We start from the raw sequence: 21,051 nt of genomic DNA, 5'->3' as shown, positions 1-21,051 counted from the left end.
AGGAGCCATAAGCGAAAAGCTACTGTACTTTTCACATTAGGGGTTTCTATTTGGGGGTCTTGACGTCTTAGTGCAGCTCCATTAAAGGGCCCGTATCAGGCAAAACTGCCATTTTTCTCCACTAACATCATATGCTTTATAAATAGGGTGCAAAGCAAGACAGCCAATCAGAACAGAGATTCATTTACATATACCAGTCTTAAACGCACAGTATCAAAATCGGCCCGTTATTCAATAAGCATTGTTGTGATGTCACAAAAAACAGTGCATTTGCATGTAATTTGCATGGAGTACAAGGCGGCCAATCAGTATCATATATCAGTCTTAAAGGCGCAGAAACAAAACTGCAACAGCCCTTATTTAAAAAGCAGCGCCGACTGAAACCATCCTTATAACTTCTCATAACATAAAGGTTCTAGGAAGAACATTCTTCACATAATCAGATCTCCCCTTCTAACATCGTTATTTGCTCCAAGAACCCTTTGTGGCACATTTGTTATTAAGAGATTACCACCTGAAAAATAGGGTTCTTTGGTGGTGCTTTAGTAAATTTAACAAAGAACAGAAAGAACCGTTCCTGCAACAAAAAATCTTTTGTAGGTGCTTTGGAGTCAAAGAACCGCTTCCAGTGCTATACACAGTAGAACCCTTTTAGGTAAGAGCATAGACCTGTGTAATGCACTGCTATCATGCAAAGCGAGTTTCTTTGCTCAGTCATCATGTGCCAACCGCATCTCACTGTAAGCGATATACGTATATTAGAAGGTATGGGACATAGCTTGTTTCATATGAGGAAGTGGCTACAGCCCTAGTCTCAGTCTGGCTCAACCAGAAAACAGCAGTTTGTATTATAAATAGCACCCTATTGTCTATTTAGGGGCCTCTGCACTGTCCCATCCCACTTTCCTTCCCAGTGGAGCCAATAAAGGCCAGAGCAGCTACCTTTTAATCTTCAGTTTATTTATTTATTTATTTATTTTACACTTTCACATTCCATTTAGTATCACCGAGACCAACTTCTTCTTTCCTTTTGCGCCTCTCTCTTTCTCTCTCTCTCTCTCTCTCTCTCTCTCTCTCTCTCTCTTCCCTGGAGTGGAGGAAGCGTTTTTTTTCCCCGCCACTCGGATGAAAGGCTACAGCGGACAATAAAAATGCTATTTAAATGCAAGGCTGTTTGTATGCTGGGTGAGAGATATTTTCCCTCGCCGAAAAGTGAGCCGCCGCATCCCGATAAATAGCAAATATAAGGGAATGCGATTTACATTTATCTTGCAGAGGCAGCCAATATAAATTTCAGCAAATCCTAGAAGACGGAGGATTTAAAGGAGGGAACGATTGAGAGCGATTCGCATGCTGTGTGTCCCACGCAAGTGGAAGTGCCTGCAAAATAGAGAAGGGTGGTGGGTTTGGAGTGGGGTGTGTGGGGTGGGTATAGTGTGTGTATGTGTGTGTGTCTGATCATATCTCCAGTTGAATGCCAGTTAGACTGAGACATAGTTATATTGTCAGAAATCTCGATTTGGCCAGAGATCTCAGCACCGATTCCTTCCCTAAAGGCCAGCTCATTCACCGCTGTTGTAAAGTACCTAGCTGTAGCTTAACGTGAGCTCGTTCCATCTTCGAGTAAGGAGGAGATGATTCTGTGAACAATCTCATTTAGTCCTCATTTACACCAGTTCCCCTTGAAGACCAAATTTAGTCAGTCAGCCAAGATGTGTTTGGGCTCTGAAGTTGGCACTGGAGCTACAAGGCCGAGGTAGCTAACACGGATTGTACTAGTTAGTATCGAACTACCTGCACACCTGAATCATCACCCACTTGCCTAAAATCCCATTCAAGCTGTTAAGTCACCTCATAAAGACCTGCGGTATGAATCACAACTATTTATATAAAATGATACAAAAAAAAGCACAAACGAACAGCGACCTAGGAACACCCGATTTCTCTCACACAGGCTATTACTGGTCTTAAGTACACTCTCAGCTGTGGAAAATATGAGCCTGTAATTTAAAAATAAAGTTATAATATTTACGTTAAGCTCTTTTTTTTTCTATATTTAAGCCCATTATAAGAAAAAAAGCCTAGCCTGGTTTAATGTACTAACACAACGACCTAAGAATACTAAATCTTTCTCACATATTACTGTTACACTTGGCATCACAGAGTGCTTATGGCAGATTAACAGCGATATCTGGCAGAAAATTTGGTCCTAGATCGTTGTTTTAGCTTGTTAAACCATGTCAAGCTCTTAGCTTCTAGCTTGCCTCTATGGGAAAAGGCTTAATGTACAAGTGAGGACCTTATTTTTAGATGATCGGTACGTGTTTGTGGACAGTACAGTGCTAATGATTAATAATATGGGAGTAAAATCTGTGATTCTGGGTCACTGCTTTAGTACAATAAGCCATGAGACGATTTTTCAGGCTAAGCGTTTTAGCATGCACCAGTAACAGCAGCAGCAGCAGCAATCTTGAAGCCTGTATTTTGTCTCTATTTCTGGTATTTGCAAGCTGTTGGAAAGTACTTAAGCAAGTCTATTTTAGATTAATGAACAACTTCACACATTATAAAGCAGGAGTGTGATGATTTAGGGTGGTTTTCACTTTGCTAATTGGTAGACTTGGCTTAACATGTCCTGGCTGAGTGACCACATTTTGACCACAATTTGCTTTTAGCTTTGGCTTGTGTGTAAGTGTAGGCTAGTGGCAAACATGGAGCTCCAGAGCTCTGGACACAGGTGGGTCCAGGCTCGGCCGTGCCCTCAGAGCAGTGGGTCACAGGGTCATGAGGTCGTAGGGTCACTGTGCGCTTGGTTAGAAGTGGGTGAACCTGCCCTGGTAGCCCCGGCCCTTTTGGCCGGCATCCCTCTTCAATGTGCTTCCTGTTAGTTCCACATGCCACTCTGACAGGTGCATGGACGTGATTAATACTGCAACGAGCACTCTCTCACACCTCCCCCCATACACACATACATATACACACACACTCTCTCTCTCTCGCTTTTCCTCTCACACACACTGGCACCCTGCTGTTAGAAGCCCACAGCCCTCCACTTTAAAATTTGACGCCTTTCCAGTCTTCCACCGCTGCAGAATGACCTCTAGTGGAGCAGCAAAGCCGCAGATTGAATTCTAACTGTCTGGGATACCTAATATTATGGAAGGAAGTTGTGTGCAACAAATGCAAGTGAGATGTTATGACCCAGTCGTCTAGCCATCACGATTTAGCTCTTGTAAAAGTGGCTCAGATTCTTACACTTGCCCATTTTTCCTGCTTTTAACACATCACCTTCAAGAACTGACTGTTCTCTTGCAACCCGTTGACAGATGCCACTGTACATGATCAATGTTTTTCACCTCACCTGTAATCGGTGTAAAACACAACGTAGTTGTAAAAGTTGCAAAAACACATTGCAATGGAACCTGTAGCATCCTGTAAATAAAAACATACAAGACAAAACAAATTAATATATAATAATGTAACTAAACATTGTAAATAAAAGTACTAAAGAAATGAAATATAAAAAATAGTTGTAAGTTGTAGTTGCACAAAGTTGTAGTTGCACACTGCAAATGAACATACAACCTACTGTAAATGAACATATAACAAAATGTAAATAAACCTACAACATACTGTAAATAAACCTATTACATACTGTAAATTAACATAACAAACACTGTACATTAACCTATAGCAGTGTAATTGAACATACAACATACTGTGAATGATCACAGTGGCAGTGAACCTATAACATACTGTAAGTGAACCTATAAAATACTGCAAATGAACCTACAACATAGTGTAATTAAACATATAACATACTGTAAGTAAAACTAAAAATTATGGTAAATTAACATAAAAGTGGAAATGAACCTATAACAGTGTAATTGAACACACAACATACTGTAAATGAACCTACAACATACTATAAATGAGCATGTGACAAAATGTAAATGAAAATGCAATATAGTGTAATTGAACCTATAACATACTGCAAGTAAACCTGTAAAATACTGTAAATGAACATATGACAGTCTAAATGAACCTATAACATACTGCACATTAACCCATAACATACTGTAAATGAACCTACAGCCTCCTGTAAATGAGCATACACTGTAGCAGAATTGAACCTACAACATACTGTAAACATGAACAGTGCAATATGTGCACGGTAGCTGGGGAGGTTCTACAAGAGCTGGTGATGAATTAGTAATTAAGTTTTAATGAGATGCCAATCAACTAATTAAGGAATTGCCACAACAGGACATAGGTTTAGTATGATTGTGGTAGGCTCTATTACCATGTATTAAAATCATTTGACGAATTGCTAATATTGCTCATAGCTTTAGTTATCAGGTGCATCCCATTATTTGTACGTAGCTTTGGTTACTGAATCTTCCCAAGTTCTCATACATTCCCTCCTCTGTCTGTCTCTCTGTTTCTCTCTCTCTCTCTCTCTCTCTCTCTCTCTCTCTGGTGTGTAAAATGAGTGTGTGTGTGTGGCTTGGGGTCCCCAGCTGGCTGGCTCATGGAAGCAGCCCTACGCTCTCTCAGCCTCCAGCTGAGAGCTATTTCACTATTTATTTACATGTAATTATCGCTATGAGGTGCAGATATTAACACTGTCAAGAACAATTTGACCTGACATTTTTCACTGGGACGCTCCCCTGCTGTTTTTAGCAAACAACCCCCTCCCCCTTTCACCCAACTCCAGCTCCCGTGCTACACTCTCTCTCCCTCTCTCTTTCTCTTACTCTCTGCAAGCGCTCTTCTGGAATCATAAAATCAGCCAGTTAATTTGGCTGAGGCGTCGTTGTGAAGTGAGAGCCGTGTGTGTGTGTGAGCTTTGTAGAGGTGAGAGGCCTTCTCCGTTCCTGTTGGTTGAATCCATCCCACAGCCAGTCAAGCATATCACTAGCGGTGAATAGAGTATCGTGCCCCACGCGCTCTGACACTGCCCCAATAGAAGGTGCATTAACCCTTCAAACTCCAAGGATCTGTATGTGGGCCTACACTTCACTTCTTAGCTGTCACAGCTTCCGACATTTCAGACGAATCTCATATTCAATTTTAGAATTAACAACTGATTATGAGTATAAACATTAGGACTCAAGCATCCATTAATGCTAGTATATCTCGCTTTGCGCTTTAGTGACATGCTGAGAAAAGAAAACCCATGGAAAAACATCCACATTGCTGGATTTGCTGTTGCATCCATTACAGCTTCTTCAGTTTTTAACAGAACATCATGTAGCAATCATAACTTAAAATAGTAGCTTCAGAATCACATTGATGCTTCACTGACTGTAACAGGGAGAACGGTGTCTCTGTCATTGCCACTCCAGGCCAGAACGCTGCAGCTACTGCGCCATGGAACTTTGGTGGAGCTGCAGGAGAGAGACCACTCTCCAGATCTGCGTAGGGCTGCGTAACCCGTCATTTTACAGTAAAATCCTGTACCGCCTCAGTCCACATGCTTCTTTACCTTCAGATGCCGCTTTTGTATCTCTCAGCTTGTCAACAAATGCAGTTTTATTTAAAACAGTGGCGTAAAAGTGAATTACACTCCCAAACTATAACGGGAGCACATCAGAAAAATACCAATTCTTGAACAATAAGTTTTTTTTTAGCTATCTTATATGAGTTATTTAATCATTCAAATGTAATTAATTAGTAATATTGATAATGATTAAGATGAATTTTATGTAAGCAACATTAGTTTTAAAAAGCCGTAGGCTAGCTAACAAAATAACTATATTTTGAAAATTATTAACATTTTACACTATTAATGTAAAGAAAATTACATTTCAAATCTATTGACATGTTCTTAATTTAGGAACTTGACCACATGAAGAACTGCAACCATTTAAGGAGAAAATGTACCATCTCATCACATACCACCCCGTCACATTTTATTGTGAATATGGCCCCCTTGTATGAATGACAAATTATAATATCAATAAGGATTTTATGCCTACATTTACAATCATGTTGTGCATTTAAACTTTTTTTAAATGGAAAATTGCAATGTTGGAATGGCCTCTGTTTCGTAGAATGTAGAATTCTCGTTAAGTGAATATAGGATTTTTGCCATAATAAACGTCATGAATGACTAATCGCCTATGGCGACTAGGGGACTTAACAGGAAGCAACAGTTAATCGATACAAGTGCAAAACTGGGAGGGGGCACATGTCAAGGTTGTGTGTGATTGGTACTGGGTCTTTTCAGCTTTTATTAGTGTAGAAGATGGGTTCAGTCGAGCAGGAGAGAGAGTCAGAGAGAGAAAGAGAGAGGTGGAGAGAGAGAGAGAAAGCCTTGGCGAGGGGGAGCCATATGCGGCCTGTTTGATGCAGTTAAGCTGCTGTGAGGAGTGACAGCTTGTTCCAATGGCGGCTAATGGCTCTCATCTGTGCCTGGCCTTGTCAGTGCCCAGATTCTGTCAGTGCCAATCAGAGTCCTAATTGTACACAATTATCACACCTTCACTTCATCCCTTCAGCACCTCGCAGGTCACCCTTCTCACTCTCTCTTTCTCTCTCTCTCTCACTCTCGCGCACTGCCCCCCCCCCCCCTCCCCACCTTCCCCTTTCCCTCTCTCTCTCTCCCCTCTCTCCTAGACGGAAGCTTCTTTTCACTTTTGATTAATGTGCTGCGGCCAATTAAGGCGCTGACACCCAGCTCGGCCCCCGTCATCTGCTCCCTGCCACCAGTCGGCTCGGTTGGGCCGCTCGCAGGCCTGTTAATTGCCCTGTGCTCGCTTTCCACCGTGACCAAAAGCCCCCTAATTGAATTTATGCAACCACTGTTATTTTTAAATAGTCATTTTGTCTCCTCAGATGGGGGCTGTGCTAGGACAGCCAGCCGGCATTGGCAGCGGGGTTTGGAGGGGGTTGGTTGAGATTTCTGCGTGGCAGATTTCTTACAAAATGCCTGATCACCAGTTGATAAATGTGCAATGTGAGGGCAGGGCGAGGCCACTGTGACTTGACTGGTGCATGCGGTAAGCCTGTAATTGATTAAAAACAGTACATTTGTGCTCGTACGTTATCTGCTAGTCCACTTGCCCCCTTTAAACTGATTAGTTATTAATATTTAGTTAGTAATATTACAACATACTGTTCAGGAATGACTGGGAACTACTTTGAAACTACTGTGTAAGATACTGAACAGTGGACCCCAATACATGAGTTCATATAAACTAGTCATTAACTATTTAATGCTCAGGCATATCATTCAGACTTTTTGACTTTTCCCCAACATCCACTATAACCTCTACCCTTACAGCTTCCTCCCTGAAGAATAGAATAATAAAGGCAGCTGTTCCATGTAGAACCATGACATCTTAAAGAGCCATCTGAATGATTAAATGGTTGTTTGCACAGTTAAATGGTTTAATAATTTGGGTTTCCTAAAAAGCCTTTCAGTAATGGTTCTTTAGAGAACAATTTATGTAAATGTGTGTATATTAAAAAAATAGTAGTAGTCTAGGAATAACCCATAAACTGATATACACCTTTAAAGGGAGTTATTCAAGGTGATTTCAGTAAAGGTCATGATTCTAGAATCATGACAAAGAACCTTTAAAGAACCTTTTTTAAATGGTTCTGTATACTACCAAAAGGGTTCCACTGTTGTTACAAATCAAAGAACCCATTTTCTCTATTATATAGAGCCTTTTTTCAAACATGGCTTTTTAGGGAACCAAAAGTGGTTCTTCTATGGCATTACTTAAAGAACTACTTTCTCAAAGAACTTCTAAAAAAGAATCTTATGTGGAGCCTAATTTGAAGAGTGTACTGTTCAAATGTTTGGAGACACCTGGTGTATTAGTAACAGTATGTGATTTAATGTACAATAACAACTAAAACAATGTAGGTATATCTATAACACCTGGCTGAATGTGTGCTGATCATCATCTTGAAGGGTGACCATATTTATTTTCCTGTCATCCACGACATCCTAACTATGGTGGAAACCCTTGTGTCCTCAGTGTCCTCTTTTGAAATAGAAAATATGGTCACCCTAGCATTTGGATCAGATGTTTTGATGATGATGATGATCAGTACACATTCAACCAGGTATGCCCAAACTTTTGACTGGTACTGTATTATATAGTATTACAGTAAATAAATAAATAAATATGTATAGTGTAAGGTGTCCCTTAGAGGCAAATTAATGAAATTAAAGGAGCATTCTTATTTATAATACTACCCCCCATGACCCCCCCCCCAACACACACACACCACAACCCCTCCCACCCCCACCATCCCAACTCTAATCACCCCCTCAGGTCTCCCTTTTATAACATCAACCCGTGTGCGATAGCAACTACGAAGGAGGGAGGGGGGGGTATAAAATCTTTCGCAATTTCCAGCCGAGGCGGGTATCAGGCTGGCAGATCAGTGAAGGTGCGAGATGTTATTCTGCTTGTCTCCGATAACTCGCGCACGCACACACATGCACACTCGCACACACTTGGAGGGCGCATTCTCCGCGCTTTGCCCCCCTGACCTCCGCTAAACTTGAAGGTATCACCGGAGGGCAGTGGGGACTGGGAGAGGGGGAGATAGCGGCGACAAGGGCTTCATAATCCACTATGGGCCAGATTAGGAGAGTATGTGTGTGTGAGTGTGTGTGTGTGTGTGTGTGTGTGTGTTTTGGCACACAGGCTGGTATTGGGAACTGAGGCCTCTGCTATCTTCTCTGCAGGCAGGCTAGTCCTGAGGCTAACTCGGTCCCACTGAAGCCTTTGTACTTCACACCCCCATCAACCACCAATCCACTGTCTGGTTGTGCTTCTACTCCCGCCGTCTCTTTCTGCTGCCTCCCTCTGAGGCTTTTAGAGGTTCCACACTCCTTTTGTTTTGTACACTGCAAAAAAAATGATATCTTGGCAAGTGAGCCTGGTTGGAATCTTGTTTAAATATTGAGTATTTCCTGTTATGACATTGTTGTAAGAATATTGTAAGGATATCCCAATGCTACTGAACTCGTCCTTTTTATTGAGGACCTTATTTAACAGGCTGACCATGAACCAAAAAAACAAAATATGCAATATCTCATTCAACACACCTCGCATAGTGAGAACTGTAAGATCTATCAGCTAGATTTAGGGTGTTTTTACTTGCCAAAGGTGCAGTTGCAGTCGTTTAAAGGAAAAGTTTGGCCTTAAAATGTACAAATGTATAAACATTCCACCTGTACTACAAATGCAGCTGATCAGCAAAGACATCTTTGGTGTCAGAAGATTGCTTCTTTGGTTTCTTTGGTTCTTTGGTATGACACCAAACAAGGGTTCTTCAGGAGGCCCTCACAAAATGCATTGGTTCCACAATATGTGTCCAAATGTTTGTGGACACCCCTTCTAATGAATGCATTTAGCTACTTGCACCCATACTTTTGTCAATATAGTGTATATGAAACTATGACAGCTCAAAGAAGCCTTTGGATGCTTTACTGGTTCTTTGCCTGGTTGATGTGTTCTTCAGATTGGTGTTCCTCTATTAAATGGTTCTTTACAGAAACATAACCATGTTTATACAAAAGATGATGTGACAGTCACAGGCCCTTAGAATCATCCTAAACCCAAATCATTTGGTTGTTTGAATGGGTGTCATACAGTGTTAAAAACCTTGTACCTCCATTTTTGCCGTTTTTCACTTTTTGACATACTGTGAACCTGTCTGTTGATCTTTACATTGTGTCAGTGTAAAAGTTAATGATGAATGCACCAATAGAAATTTCACATTGACCTCCATTGAAGGTTCAGAAGGTTTTTTCATTCTCCTGTAAAGTTGCCATTTTTGGAGGCACAAGGTTTTGCCTGACAGCGTCAATAAGCAGGTCTTGTCAGATTCACTGGTGGAGTAGAAGCTCCCATCACTTGTTAGCTACACTGGCCAGAACTAAGGAAGCAAACTTTGTGGCAGAACCATGCTATTGCTGGTCAGCTGAGTTTAGGGTAAGGGGAAATGAGATTTTTTGTAACTTCCATATTAAAAAGTGTACATAACTCATAAAGAAGAGTGCCAAGAGTCAGACAATCCAACTCTAATCTCCCTGGCCGTCCTTACACACAACATACAAGCAAAAAAAGATGTCTCTGGCTGAGTTTATTAGGGTTATGGGGGCAGTTGTGTAAATTTGAGCCGATTCAGTCAAAGTCACTGTCTGATGGGTCTGTTTTTGTGGACCTTTGAGACTTTTTCTGTCTCTGGAAGTCAAACGTCAATCCAGTTTTTTGAATAGCTATAAATTGCTCAAAAAATAGCCGCCTACTTATAATTCTCCAAACTCTTCCACTTTCACTTGGTGTAAAGAATGTAATCTGGTAGGCCCGTACGCCTCTGACAAAGGCTTAGCATTCGCCTTTTGGTTAAATTGCCTCTTGAAACATTCTCATCTGCGTCGTACAGACTCTTTTTTCCAGCCTGTCAGTTGTCGAGCTATTTTCTGGAGCTGAACCGCACGCGAGAAAGACTCGTCAAACATCGAAGCGCACAAAAAAACGCATAATTGTGACTGTTAGGGAAATTAGGAGGGTATGAAAGAATCCCTTTCTGTGTGTTGCGAATGGACTGTTTGTTTATCTGAAAGGATGCACATTGTATCAATTTACAGCTTGGCGCTCCAGACGCCTGCAGGCTGAAGGCTCTCAGAAGTTGGGAGAATTAATTAGTTTTTTTTCCCCCCACTATTATTATTTATTGAGTAATCTATCGGGGGAGTGGGGGAGAGAGAGAGAGACAGAAAGAGAGAGAGAGAGGGGTGAGAACCAAGGGACACCCTGAGGCTCTGTCCTTTAAACACTGGAGTCCTGCACCGGTTATCTGCACCGCACACAGCACTCATACAAAGTCTGACAACAAATGAGAAAAGCGCTATAGAAGATAGAGCCGGATAAAGAGTGAGAGAGGGAGAACGAGAAGACTGGAGAGAGTCAGGCATTCTAAGGACTAAATGATAAACTATGCTTAAACCCAGATGATGTCTTGTTACGGCTTAGTAAAAGTAGCCTCCTGAGTAAATATCAGCATATCAGGACCAACGACTCCTCAGGTACCTAAATTCTCTTTAGAAGAACTTCTGAGCACCTTCAGCATCTACATTCTTAAGATGCCAAAGAAGGTTTTTGTGGCATTTGTGGCCTTAAAACAGTGAACAATGATAAAGCCCTAACGTGAACTTCAACCCAATACATAACCCTAACCTGGTCCTAAACCTAGCCCTAACCCTAGCTCTAACCCTAACCTGGACCTAAACCTAGCCCCAACCCTAGCCCTGACCCTAACCTGGTTCTAAACCTAGCCCTAACCCTAGCTCTGACCCTAACCCTAACCTAAACCTAGCCCCAAACTTAACCTCAACCAAAAACTAATACTGTTCCCCAACCTGGTTTTAAATCTAGCATCTAACCCTAACCTGGATCTAAACCTAGCCCTTACCCTAACCTGGACCTAAACCTAGCCCCAACCTTAACCTCAATCTAAAACCTAACCCTTACCCTTGCCCTGGTCCTAAACCTAGCCCTAACCCTAGCCCTAACCTGGTCCTAAACCTAGCCCTAACCCTAGCCTTGACCCTAACCTGGTCCTAAACCTAGCCTTAACCCTAGCCCTGACCCTATCCTGGTCCTAAACCTAGCCCTAACCCTAGCTCTGGCCCTAACCTGGACCTAAACCTAGCCCCAACCCTAGCCCTGACCCTAACCTGGTTCTAAACCTAGCCCTAACCCTAGCTCTGACCCTAACCTGGACCTAAACCTAACCTTAAGCTCAAGGTAAAACCTAACCCTTACCCTTTGCCCTGGTCCTAAACCTCAACCCAAAACCTAAACCTTACCCTTACCCTTAACTCCAACCCCAAACCTAACTCCAACCCTTAACCTGGTCAAAAATCTATCCCTAACCAAAAGCACATTACCCTAAACCTAACCCTTACCCATGCCCTAACCCTACACCTAGCCCTAACATTAACCTCAGCATAAACCCTAAACCTACCCCTTACCCTAGTCCTTAACCTAGCCCTAACCCAAAACCTAAACTTTACCCTGTTCACAAACCTATCCTTTACCTAAAGCTAAACCCAAAACCTAACCCTTACCCTTACCCTAGCAGTAAGCCAAAGTAAGAGTGGTGAGCAAAGCAAAGCAGTCCAGAATGGAATTAAACACAAAGAGTGAATTAGTAACTCCATATAAACGACTAAAAATTACTCAAAAACATTAGCACTTTAAAATGCTCTGAAAATTACAGATCCATCCAGATTTTACTCCAGTGTGTAACTCAGCAAACGGAAGTTGTTTACTACCCACCTCTGAGCACAGCTCATCTTTTGTCTGCTTCCCCTGAGCTTTTATCGGCGTCGGAGTCGCGATAGCCACCGGTGGCCTGGGGTGCTTGTTTTTGCTACTCCAACTGGAGATATTTCAGATTAGACTCAGCTCTCATATCAGATTAAGAGTGGGAATGCTATTGATTTTTGTTTATTTAGCTACATTAGCGTCCCAGGGCGAGCAGATTTGTAATGATATCTCGGCTCAGCTGAAGGGTCTAATCTCCCGCCTGCAGGGAGAGTTCAGCGTTTATATGTTTGGCCAAGGTCAAACCAACCCACTCCCAACTTAAAGCATCTCACACAACTTCACAGCAGAAATCCGCAAAACAGTTTGCAGAGCTAATTCTGAAGTATGAGAGTCATTACACAGGTGGTCCACCACTGATGAACGAAACAGACAGATGGGTCTACAGATTCCAAAATCTAGGTTGCAGGTCTAGGCTGAGATTAGACAGAAACTCAGTCTTGTAGGTCCACCTACACGATTGTATAGAATGAAGCCCTACAGTCTTTGTCTTTGCCATCCACTAGTCTGTCATAAGTGGTCATTGTCTGACCACTGAGCTGCTGTTGAATAGGTATTGTTTCTCACTCCCTCTTCCTCTCCCTCTCTCAGAATACAGTGGGAAAAGGTCCAGCAACAACTGCTGTGTCTGATGAGTCTACACACGTAGCAAGCTTGCTGCACAGTGGAACAGTGCACTGCCCTGTTGACTTGCTAAACTTTCATGCAGGTTCTTGGCAGGCCTATTGCAGTCTTACCAGCATACAAGCAGTTCTCTCAGAGAGTTTTCTTGGTCTTCAAGATCTCATATCCACCCACAAAGTGTTTGCAGCGTGTGGTTTCTACCATGTGGAATGTTATTAAGAAATTACAGTTTAGAGGAAACCATGGAAATCTTTTAAAAATAATTTATATCTAATTTTCTACCTAATTTGGAAAAAACTATTATTCAATCCCCAGTCTTGAGAACTCTTCTCACTAGCAATGCCCCCAACACCAGGAGGATGAAGACTAGCACACGTCTTATCTGACACACGTGAAGCCAGCCACCCACCCTTTTCCAACTGCCGCTAAAATAGCATTGCTAGGTAGCCAGCATGCTTGGAGTTCCAATACTACAGCTAACAGACGCCTGTGCTGACCAACATCACACTAGGATGTGCCATTAACCCACCCCTGAGAGACTATGGTTAATTGTGCTCTCTCTGATTCTGGCTGCTGATGGCAAGCAGCATGACTCTGAATTCGTACCAGCAATCCTCGGATCATAGTGGCTGCACTACAGTATATAGTCTATTGCAGCATAGTCTATTGCATATAGTGGAAGTGAGTATTCAATTTTATTAATTTCACTTATTTATCTTTAGACATTTTGGAGCATTTCTATTGATCAGTTCACCATGTTACGAACAATTTTGACACAAAATAAAGGACGAATGCCAGATTTAAACTGATTTCTCCTCAATGGCTTATTGAAATCCATCAGCATTTCACTTGATTGAACCTAATAAAGCACTGATTACCCAAACCAGGTTAACTAGGATGATGTAAACCATGGCATGTGCTCCGCTATTGTAAACTAGCCCTGCTCCTCCTTGGTGGTTTCAGTGGAGCTGCAAAAGAAGTTGCTTGCCAGTCACTCTCCAAAAGAGGTCATCCCCCCCCTCCCTCCTGTTGAGGAACTCCTCGCGAAGTCGCCGCCTTATAATTAGAAGCACTGATAGAGGAATGGGCCTCGATTGTCTGCCGCTTTTTAATTTAATGTGCATATAAAAAAGGAAGCGGTGTAATCAAGCTTCAATTAACTGATGACTAAATCTGTCCCACCCCTCCAGCTGCTTTCCCTGGACCCCCGACGAGCCAGCCAGTCCCACACCCCCACCAGCACCACCTCATCCACTCCACACCCCATACTCTCTTTCTATTTCACTCTCTCTCTCTCAACGACAAGGGCTACTTGTGCTCTCGCGCTCACTAATCCATTTTAATCAGGAAACGGACCAATCTCTCGCCCAAATGGGTGCGTCACATGTGTCCCGACTGAAGGGAAGGGGGGGTGCTATGAAACTCTGGCTTATGTGGATCCATGTCACATGTGTGCTCTGTATGTATGTGTGTGTGTGAGGATAGGATAGGGAGGGGGTGTGGGGGGCTCCATACTGATAGAATTAACATGAGGAAATGGCTAACCAGCTTTAAGGCTCTGATGTGCCTCAAGTGCTTCATATTTCCTGGGAGAAGCATTTTGTGGAATATTAATCATAATATGATTAATTCTGCTGCTCTAGAGCGCGTGTGCTGTTTCCACAAAGGCGGCTTGAATGGCCACTCTCGGGGCCCGCTTTTTTTCCCCCGCTTCCCTGCCGCAGGCTGTTGAGTTTAAACTGCGTTTAAAACTCGCTTGGAGAGAAGGCGTCGGAGGGGAGTATGTGTGTGTGTGTGTGTGTGTGTGTGTGTGTGTGTGTGTGTTCGTGGGAAGTGCGAGTCCAAGGTTGTGTCTACATGTGGATATGTGTGTGTGTATGTGTTTAAGCGGCTCCATGATGGACTAATTGGTTTAGCAGCCAGGGAGGCCAAAGGCCAGCATAGCGTAGCGAGAGACAATGCGAACCTGATGTGGGGCGAGAGACAGAGAGAGAGAGATCATGTGTGAGGCATCTCTCCATCCCTCTTCCTCCATGATCTATCCCTCTGTCTCGGTTTTCAGAGCCCATCTCCCAGGACGTTGAAAGGCCCAGGCCCATAAAACCCTCAAACTATGCTGTGATGTGTACTGCAGGTTAAAGATTTAGTATCTTGTTTGTAGAACAGGTCTAGAGTGTTTTCTGCCTTGCTAAACAGTTTCCCCCCATTTCAAACCTCTTTCCGTCCGACATCTGGCGTTACTCTACAGTAAGAACCCACCACTTGCTTGCAAATGTATGGTTTTATCGATCCACTCTTCATTAGCTATTGCACCACATGTAGCTTGTATAGAATTGAAATCACCATCAAAGCCCAAAAGTTAACACAGTTCCCTGGAGTCGTAATGAAATGTCTGTGACATGCTTTGGTCAAAAGGAATCAAGCACCACGGCACCCTTTCAACTGTTCCTTTAACCTTTTAAAGTCCTCAGAACCACAGGTAGATCCTGGCCTTTTTCCCCACTGTTAGAACTTAGGAACAACTCAGTTATCTATTAATAATCCATAGGGTATAACAAAAGTCACAGAGCATAAGGGGATAAATGAAAATGAGCCCCTGCTCAGCTCACCCCTCCCACCCCATTTCATTACTCCTCCCCCATCTACACAAGTTCTTACAGTAACTTCTAGGTTTATTCTCATTTGTCTCTGTTTGCACTAGCTAGCTAACACTTACTTCACCTTGACTTCACACCATTCAACAAGCAAGCCCTACTTATTCAGTATAAGCCATTTCCATCCATCAACAAAAGCAGAATCCATCAATGTTGGAACAAAAGCTAGTATTTCCAAAACGGTAACTTTACAAGAGTAACTTTTTGTTTCAATCATAAGTCAAGCATTTGGGACTGTTTCGATTAGTCTAGTCAGAATTGAGTTTTCCTAGAAAGTAAAGGGCAGCTAGCATGTTAGACTGTCATTTTTAAACAGTAAGTTTTGTGCACTATTTTAACAGTATATATTTTTGCATCCATTTTTAGGAAATATGCTACAAAACAATTACTGTTGAATCCAGCATAATTGTGAAGTCACTACCCTAAGCACGTTTACATAGAAAATGCAAGAGTTTAATAAAACAGCAGTATAGTGCTATTCTGCACTCACACCTTTGTATTTGAATAATCTGTCCTCAAACAAAGCAGGATACTCCGCACTGGAGGAGGTATGAGTTTGTGCTGGGTTGAATGAAGTGTTCTGGCCGTTGATTGGGATGGGAGAGACACGTACTTGGCTGGGTTTGGGCCTCTGTGCTCTCTCCTCATTATTATTCATGAGAGCGGGGCTTTCGGGATGCCCGGCGGGTGGGATTAGGTTCTCCCTCAGCGCTTGTTGAGCTGGAGGCCTCAGGACAGGGGGCTGGCTGACACTGCTGATGTAGTGTGATGGGTCTGGCTATTGCTTCTCTCTCTATGTCTCTCTCTCTCTCCCTCTCTTTGCTGGCATTTCTCAGTGCCTGGCGCTCTCATGTTTTCTCTAGCTTTCTCCACTGTTACACTGATCTGCCCACCTCTGCTCTCAGTGGACACTGACAGGACACAAAGAATGGTCCTTAATGTGTATTTGAGGCTATGGCCATGTCATCAGCCACTGACACTGAGCTCTACCTTCTAGGTCACTATATATATATATATATATATATATATATATATATATATATATATATATATATAGGTGTACAGTTCCAGACTGTAGCCCATCTGTTGTGATGCACAATTTGTCAACCTCTATCCCATATTCATCATTGGTCACTGGTTGACCTAACCCTCTTTCTCTCTCTCCCTTTTCTCTCTCCTTCTCCCTACAGGTGATGAGTATCCTGAGTAACCCCAGTGCCGTGCCCTCTCAGCCCCAGCACGACTTCTCCATCTCTCCGCTCCACGGCAGCCTGGAGGCCTCCAACCCCATCTCGGCCAGCTGCAGCCAGCGCTCTGACCCCATCAAGAGCGTGGACAGCCTGGCCTCCTCGCAGTCCTACTGCCCCCCCACCTACAGCGCCACTAGCTACAGCGTGGACCCCGTCACTGCTGGCTACCAGTACAGCCAGTATGGCCAGAGTGAGTGATTACATACTGTTGTAAACACTGCGTGTCTGCATTGGCATTTAAGAGTCATACATTAATGCAAGTCTATTGGCAAGGGTCAGGGGTGTCTAGTGCTGGTTGAGGAGGGCCAAAGCCCAGCACAAAGTCTAACACACCTACAAAACGGAAAAACCAATGAGTTGAATGAAACTGTGCTGGACTAAACCCTTCCTGGACTAATGCTGGACATCCAAAGTGTAAGGATCAACCAGTGGGGATCCAGGCCTGCTTCCAAAACTGGGTGAAAGAAATAAGACGAAATCCACAATGTGCCTATTTCTGATCGCACTCAAATAGGACTCTAGTAGCATGCTAGTGCTAAGCTAATGATGCTACACCCATTGAAAATGTGTTGGTGGTTAATCAGAGACATTTGACCTTCAGTTCAGCTCCTAAAGGCATAAATAATGGGAAATCTACCTTTCTCATTCTTCCCGGATACCTTACAGAAATATTCTCATTGGGCAATGTTTTATTAAATATTTTTAGAATTATTAATTTTTATTCCAACCCTTTTATTTTCCTTGTTTTTCCAAAATAGCAGCGCTACAGAAGCTTTTACAGAAAACCTTCTTAACTTTCAATGGAATTCAATGTAAAAACATTCCATTCCAAGAATTTCTATTGGTCCATTCATTGTGAAATTTGGACACAATGTAAACTGCAGTGAGAAACTGCTAACATGGCTATATAAGGCTTTTGCGTGACAGCGATGACATATAACAAACATGATCATGCTGGAAAAATTGGCTATATATATATTTTTTTTTTACCTTAAAGGCCACATAGTTCACCTTGGGTAGGAACTGTAGGTGTAGAAAGGTGTCTTGATGCAGTTGAAGCATCACATTTGGGAATATTAGATGTGATTTATTGGTTATAAACATACTTCATTAATTATACACCACATTTTGGATAGTCTAAAAACTGTAGTGTCTTTAGTGGGTTTATCAGCAGCATACCGACCTCCAGTCATATTTGTGTATCCAGTGTAACAATTCTGAATTGTACCAAATGATCTGAATCGAATTGTGGTGAAATCTTTCATTTCATGAGGCACTGTTTCATCATTTTCTAAAGAATCATAACTTAATGTAATCGCTGTCAGCTCATTTATACAGACTGCATTTACACATAATGACTCACTGCCAGTGCCTGTGTGCTAGTCCAAAAGCAGGGCCTACATTAAGAGGCTAATTTCATTATCACCTGTCCAGTTCAGCTCTTCTAATATACAGTTATTCAGTGAAGGTTACTAATTGGTTTCCTTTCACCTGGAGCAGCTCATCACTGTTTCAGCCCAGTGGCACCAGCCTCCCTTATCCTTATCCAGTCCCAGCAATCCTAATTGCTTCCTTTAGGGGCAGTCAGGGTGCTGAGTCGGGGGGCGATCAACGTCCGAATCTGCAGCCTTCTCCTGCCCTGACCCCTGTGGCCAGTGCGGCAGACACATGCTCCTGATAAAGCATTGCTCTGCTGCCCTGGGGGCAGCTGGGTTAGTCACACTCGTTTGTGCTCCGCTGGGAAACCGGGCACGGGGGCCACTTCAAAGCCAGCCCCCTACACCCTGAGGGTGCCACTGTCCTCTTAGCCACCTCCTTCAAACATGTATACACACACACACACCCTGGCAAAACACACTCGCAGGCTCAAATACACGCCGCAGGGCAGGAAAGGACTGATTGATTGAATTAGCATAATCAGTGGCTGATGTTGTCACTTGGGCAGACCGGAGAGGTTCTACCCATCGCCTCAGTGTGGGGCAGGTGAGGTGTGTGTGTGTGTGTGAGTTTGTGTAGGAGTGTGTGTATGTGTGTGTGGGTACAGGAATAATGCTGGATCAATATGAAGGTGCAGGGACAGATGGAGGCTGGCTGATGAGCGAGTGTCAGGTTAATTACGGATGAGATTGAGCGACGTGGGTCGCTTAATGACTGCGGGATGCAGTCATGAAAGGGGTTTGATGAGGAAAATGAAGGAAGGATGAGGAGTGTGTGGGGCATGAAATCCGAGATGCCAAGAGTAATAAAGAGTGGCACGCACACACACACTCGCACACACACACTTCATTATTACTTAATGTCCTATGCCTTTCTGCTTAATCTACATCAGTATTGTACTGCAACAGGCTTGGGACTTACGGAAAGCGGCCTACTGTAGCTTTCCATCTTCTTCTAAGCAGTTTAGATATTTTAAAGTTCTGGTGAAAATTCATTGAACTCAATATTTATTCTTCTGTTATTAATAGTAATGCCGGAACTACTGTGAATTATTTGGTAACAATTTTGGTTTGGCACATCCTATGGAGTCCCACAGGGTTCTAGTTTGGGGTCTATGAAACTTAATGATGTTAATTCTCACAGTAATGTTGTAATGTTGTTATGAGAGTAACAGAAGAGGAGTTATGGTGTGCACTTGTTTACATTAAAAGTGAAACCCTTCAGTGTGTAGAATCAGAGATTACTATGAGCTACCGCATGTCTACCGATATATAAAGCAGCCATTAGGCTTCCTGTATTTAAAATATCTATATATGAAATGACCACGTGTCAGACTGAGGAAAGGGGTTAACACATAGTTGTTTGTAGTTTTGTTAGTCATATCATGTTTGGTGTCTGAAGCTTCTTTAGTGTTGCCCTGGAGCCAGAAGGCTATTGCAGCCTCGTGAAGTCATGGATTGTTGTAATTAGCATCACAGCATCGTGAAAACTGCTTTCCTGCAGTTCAAAAATGCTTGAATGTATGGATAATCTCTAACAGACTTGTTTACATAGTCAATATATGACCTACTTTTGTCTTTTTAAAAAGAACTGAATGGATGCAAGAAACTTCATATGCAAGCCCATGGATAGCAGGTGGATAGCAAGGTCATTATTTGGCCAATAATGACAAAACTGCTATTTTCCTTTCTAATGCTAAAATGATTTCTCAGCTGTTGTTATTATTTCCTTTCCATGTCAAGCCAATGGAGTGATAGATTCTTACATTTACACACAACGTTTGAACAAAGCAAAGCCCTGTATAGTAGCTTCCAGTATGTGTTAGCTGCACTTGCCTTGTTGCTAAACAGAGAAACTTTGGGCATTAAACACATTGTAGCTAATCCACTATACTGTGTGTTGGTCTAAGCTGATTTGTGGTGGTAAGCTGCTGATTTAGCAGCAAACCAGTGTCCAAAACACAGCATGTACTGGTTTTGCTAGTGACTAGTATGCAGGTCTATGCTAATGTTTCCAGAAACTGTATTTTTTGTCCATTTAAAAATTTTGCAAAACAATTGCTTTAATGTATCACATTCCAAACAGATATATTGATTAGAATTACTCAGATATATATATATATATATATATATATATATATATATATATATATATATATATATATATATATATATATATAGTCGTGTATATTGATGCATTAATTGTGCATATTAAATAAAAAAATAAAACAGATGTAGCTTATGACATACTTTTCCATACTCATCACTCTCTGTGTGTCTGTGTGTCTCTTTATGTTTCTAGGTGCAGTGGACTACCTGGCTAAGAACGTGAGTTTGTCCACCCAGCGGAGGATGAAGCTGGGTGATCACTCTGCTGTGCTGGGACTCCTGCAGGTGGAGACAGGACAGGCCTACTGATCCCCGCCAGGCCACACACACACAGCTCAATCTCGGACCAGCTCGAAATCTTGGAAATCTAGGAACCTGGTCCAATCTAACATTGTCCCATTCCAGTTGCCCCTTCTTATTCTTACCACCCTGGCCAGCCTCATGAAGGGTACAAAAGCCCAAAGCCACTTCAATCAGTGACTGCTATGATTAGCATTCTTGTCTGTAATTCCATCATGCTGTATATAGTTGTCTAAGAATTCCAATTTCATTCAAATTGATAACCTTTTTTGCTATTGATATTGTTCTAATAATTATCCTCTTCATAGTTGTT

General features: G+C 42.4%; 2 protein-coding genes across 3 annotated transcripts in view; one reads left to right on the top strand and one right to left on the bottom strand.

Annotated features, from left to right (window-relative positions):
- The window catches only part of mrps16 (mitochondrial ribosomal protein S16), a 79,163-nt gene extending 63,640 nt beyond the window's left edge, over positions 1-15,523 (bottom strand). The window contains exon 1 of the mRNA XM_072665525.1: positions 15,514-15,523. The gene's annotated coding sequence lies outside the window, so the exon portion shown is untranslated. The remainder of the gene's footprint in view (positions 1-15,513) is intronic.
- The window catches only part of pax7a (paired box 7a), a 67,997-nt gene extending 47,171 nt beyond the window's left edge, over positions 1-20,826 (top strand). For both annotated transcript variants that reach the window (XM_072665522.1, XM_072665521.1), the window contains exons 8-9: positions 16,834-17,083; positions 20,632-20,826. In XM_072665522.1, the coding sequence (XP_072521623.1) occupies positions 16,834-17,083; positions 20,632-20,747 (366 nt within the window). In that variant the 3' untranslated portion in view covers positions 20,748-20,826. The remainder of the gene's footprint in view (positions 1-16,833; positions 17,084-20,631) is intronic.
- The last annotated feature ends 225 nt before the right edge of the window (positions 20,827-21,051 follow it).

Source organism: Salminus brasiliensis, chromosome 21 (genome assembly GCF_030463535.1).
Source record: "Salminus brasiliensis chromosome 21, fSalBra1.hap2, whole genome shotgun sequence".
Taxonomy (NCBI): Eukaryota; Metazoa; Chordata; class Actinopteri; order Characiformes; family Bryconidae; genus Salminus; species Salminus brasiliensis.
Note: the sequence above shows the minus strand (reverse complement) of the source record. Positions and strands in the feature narration are given on the sequence as shown.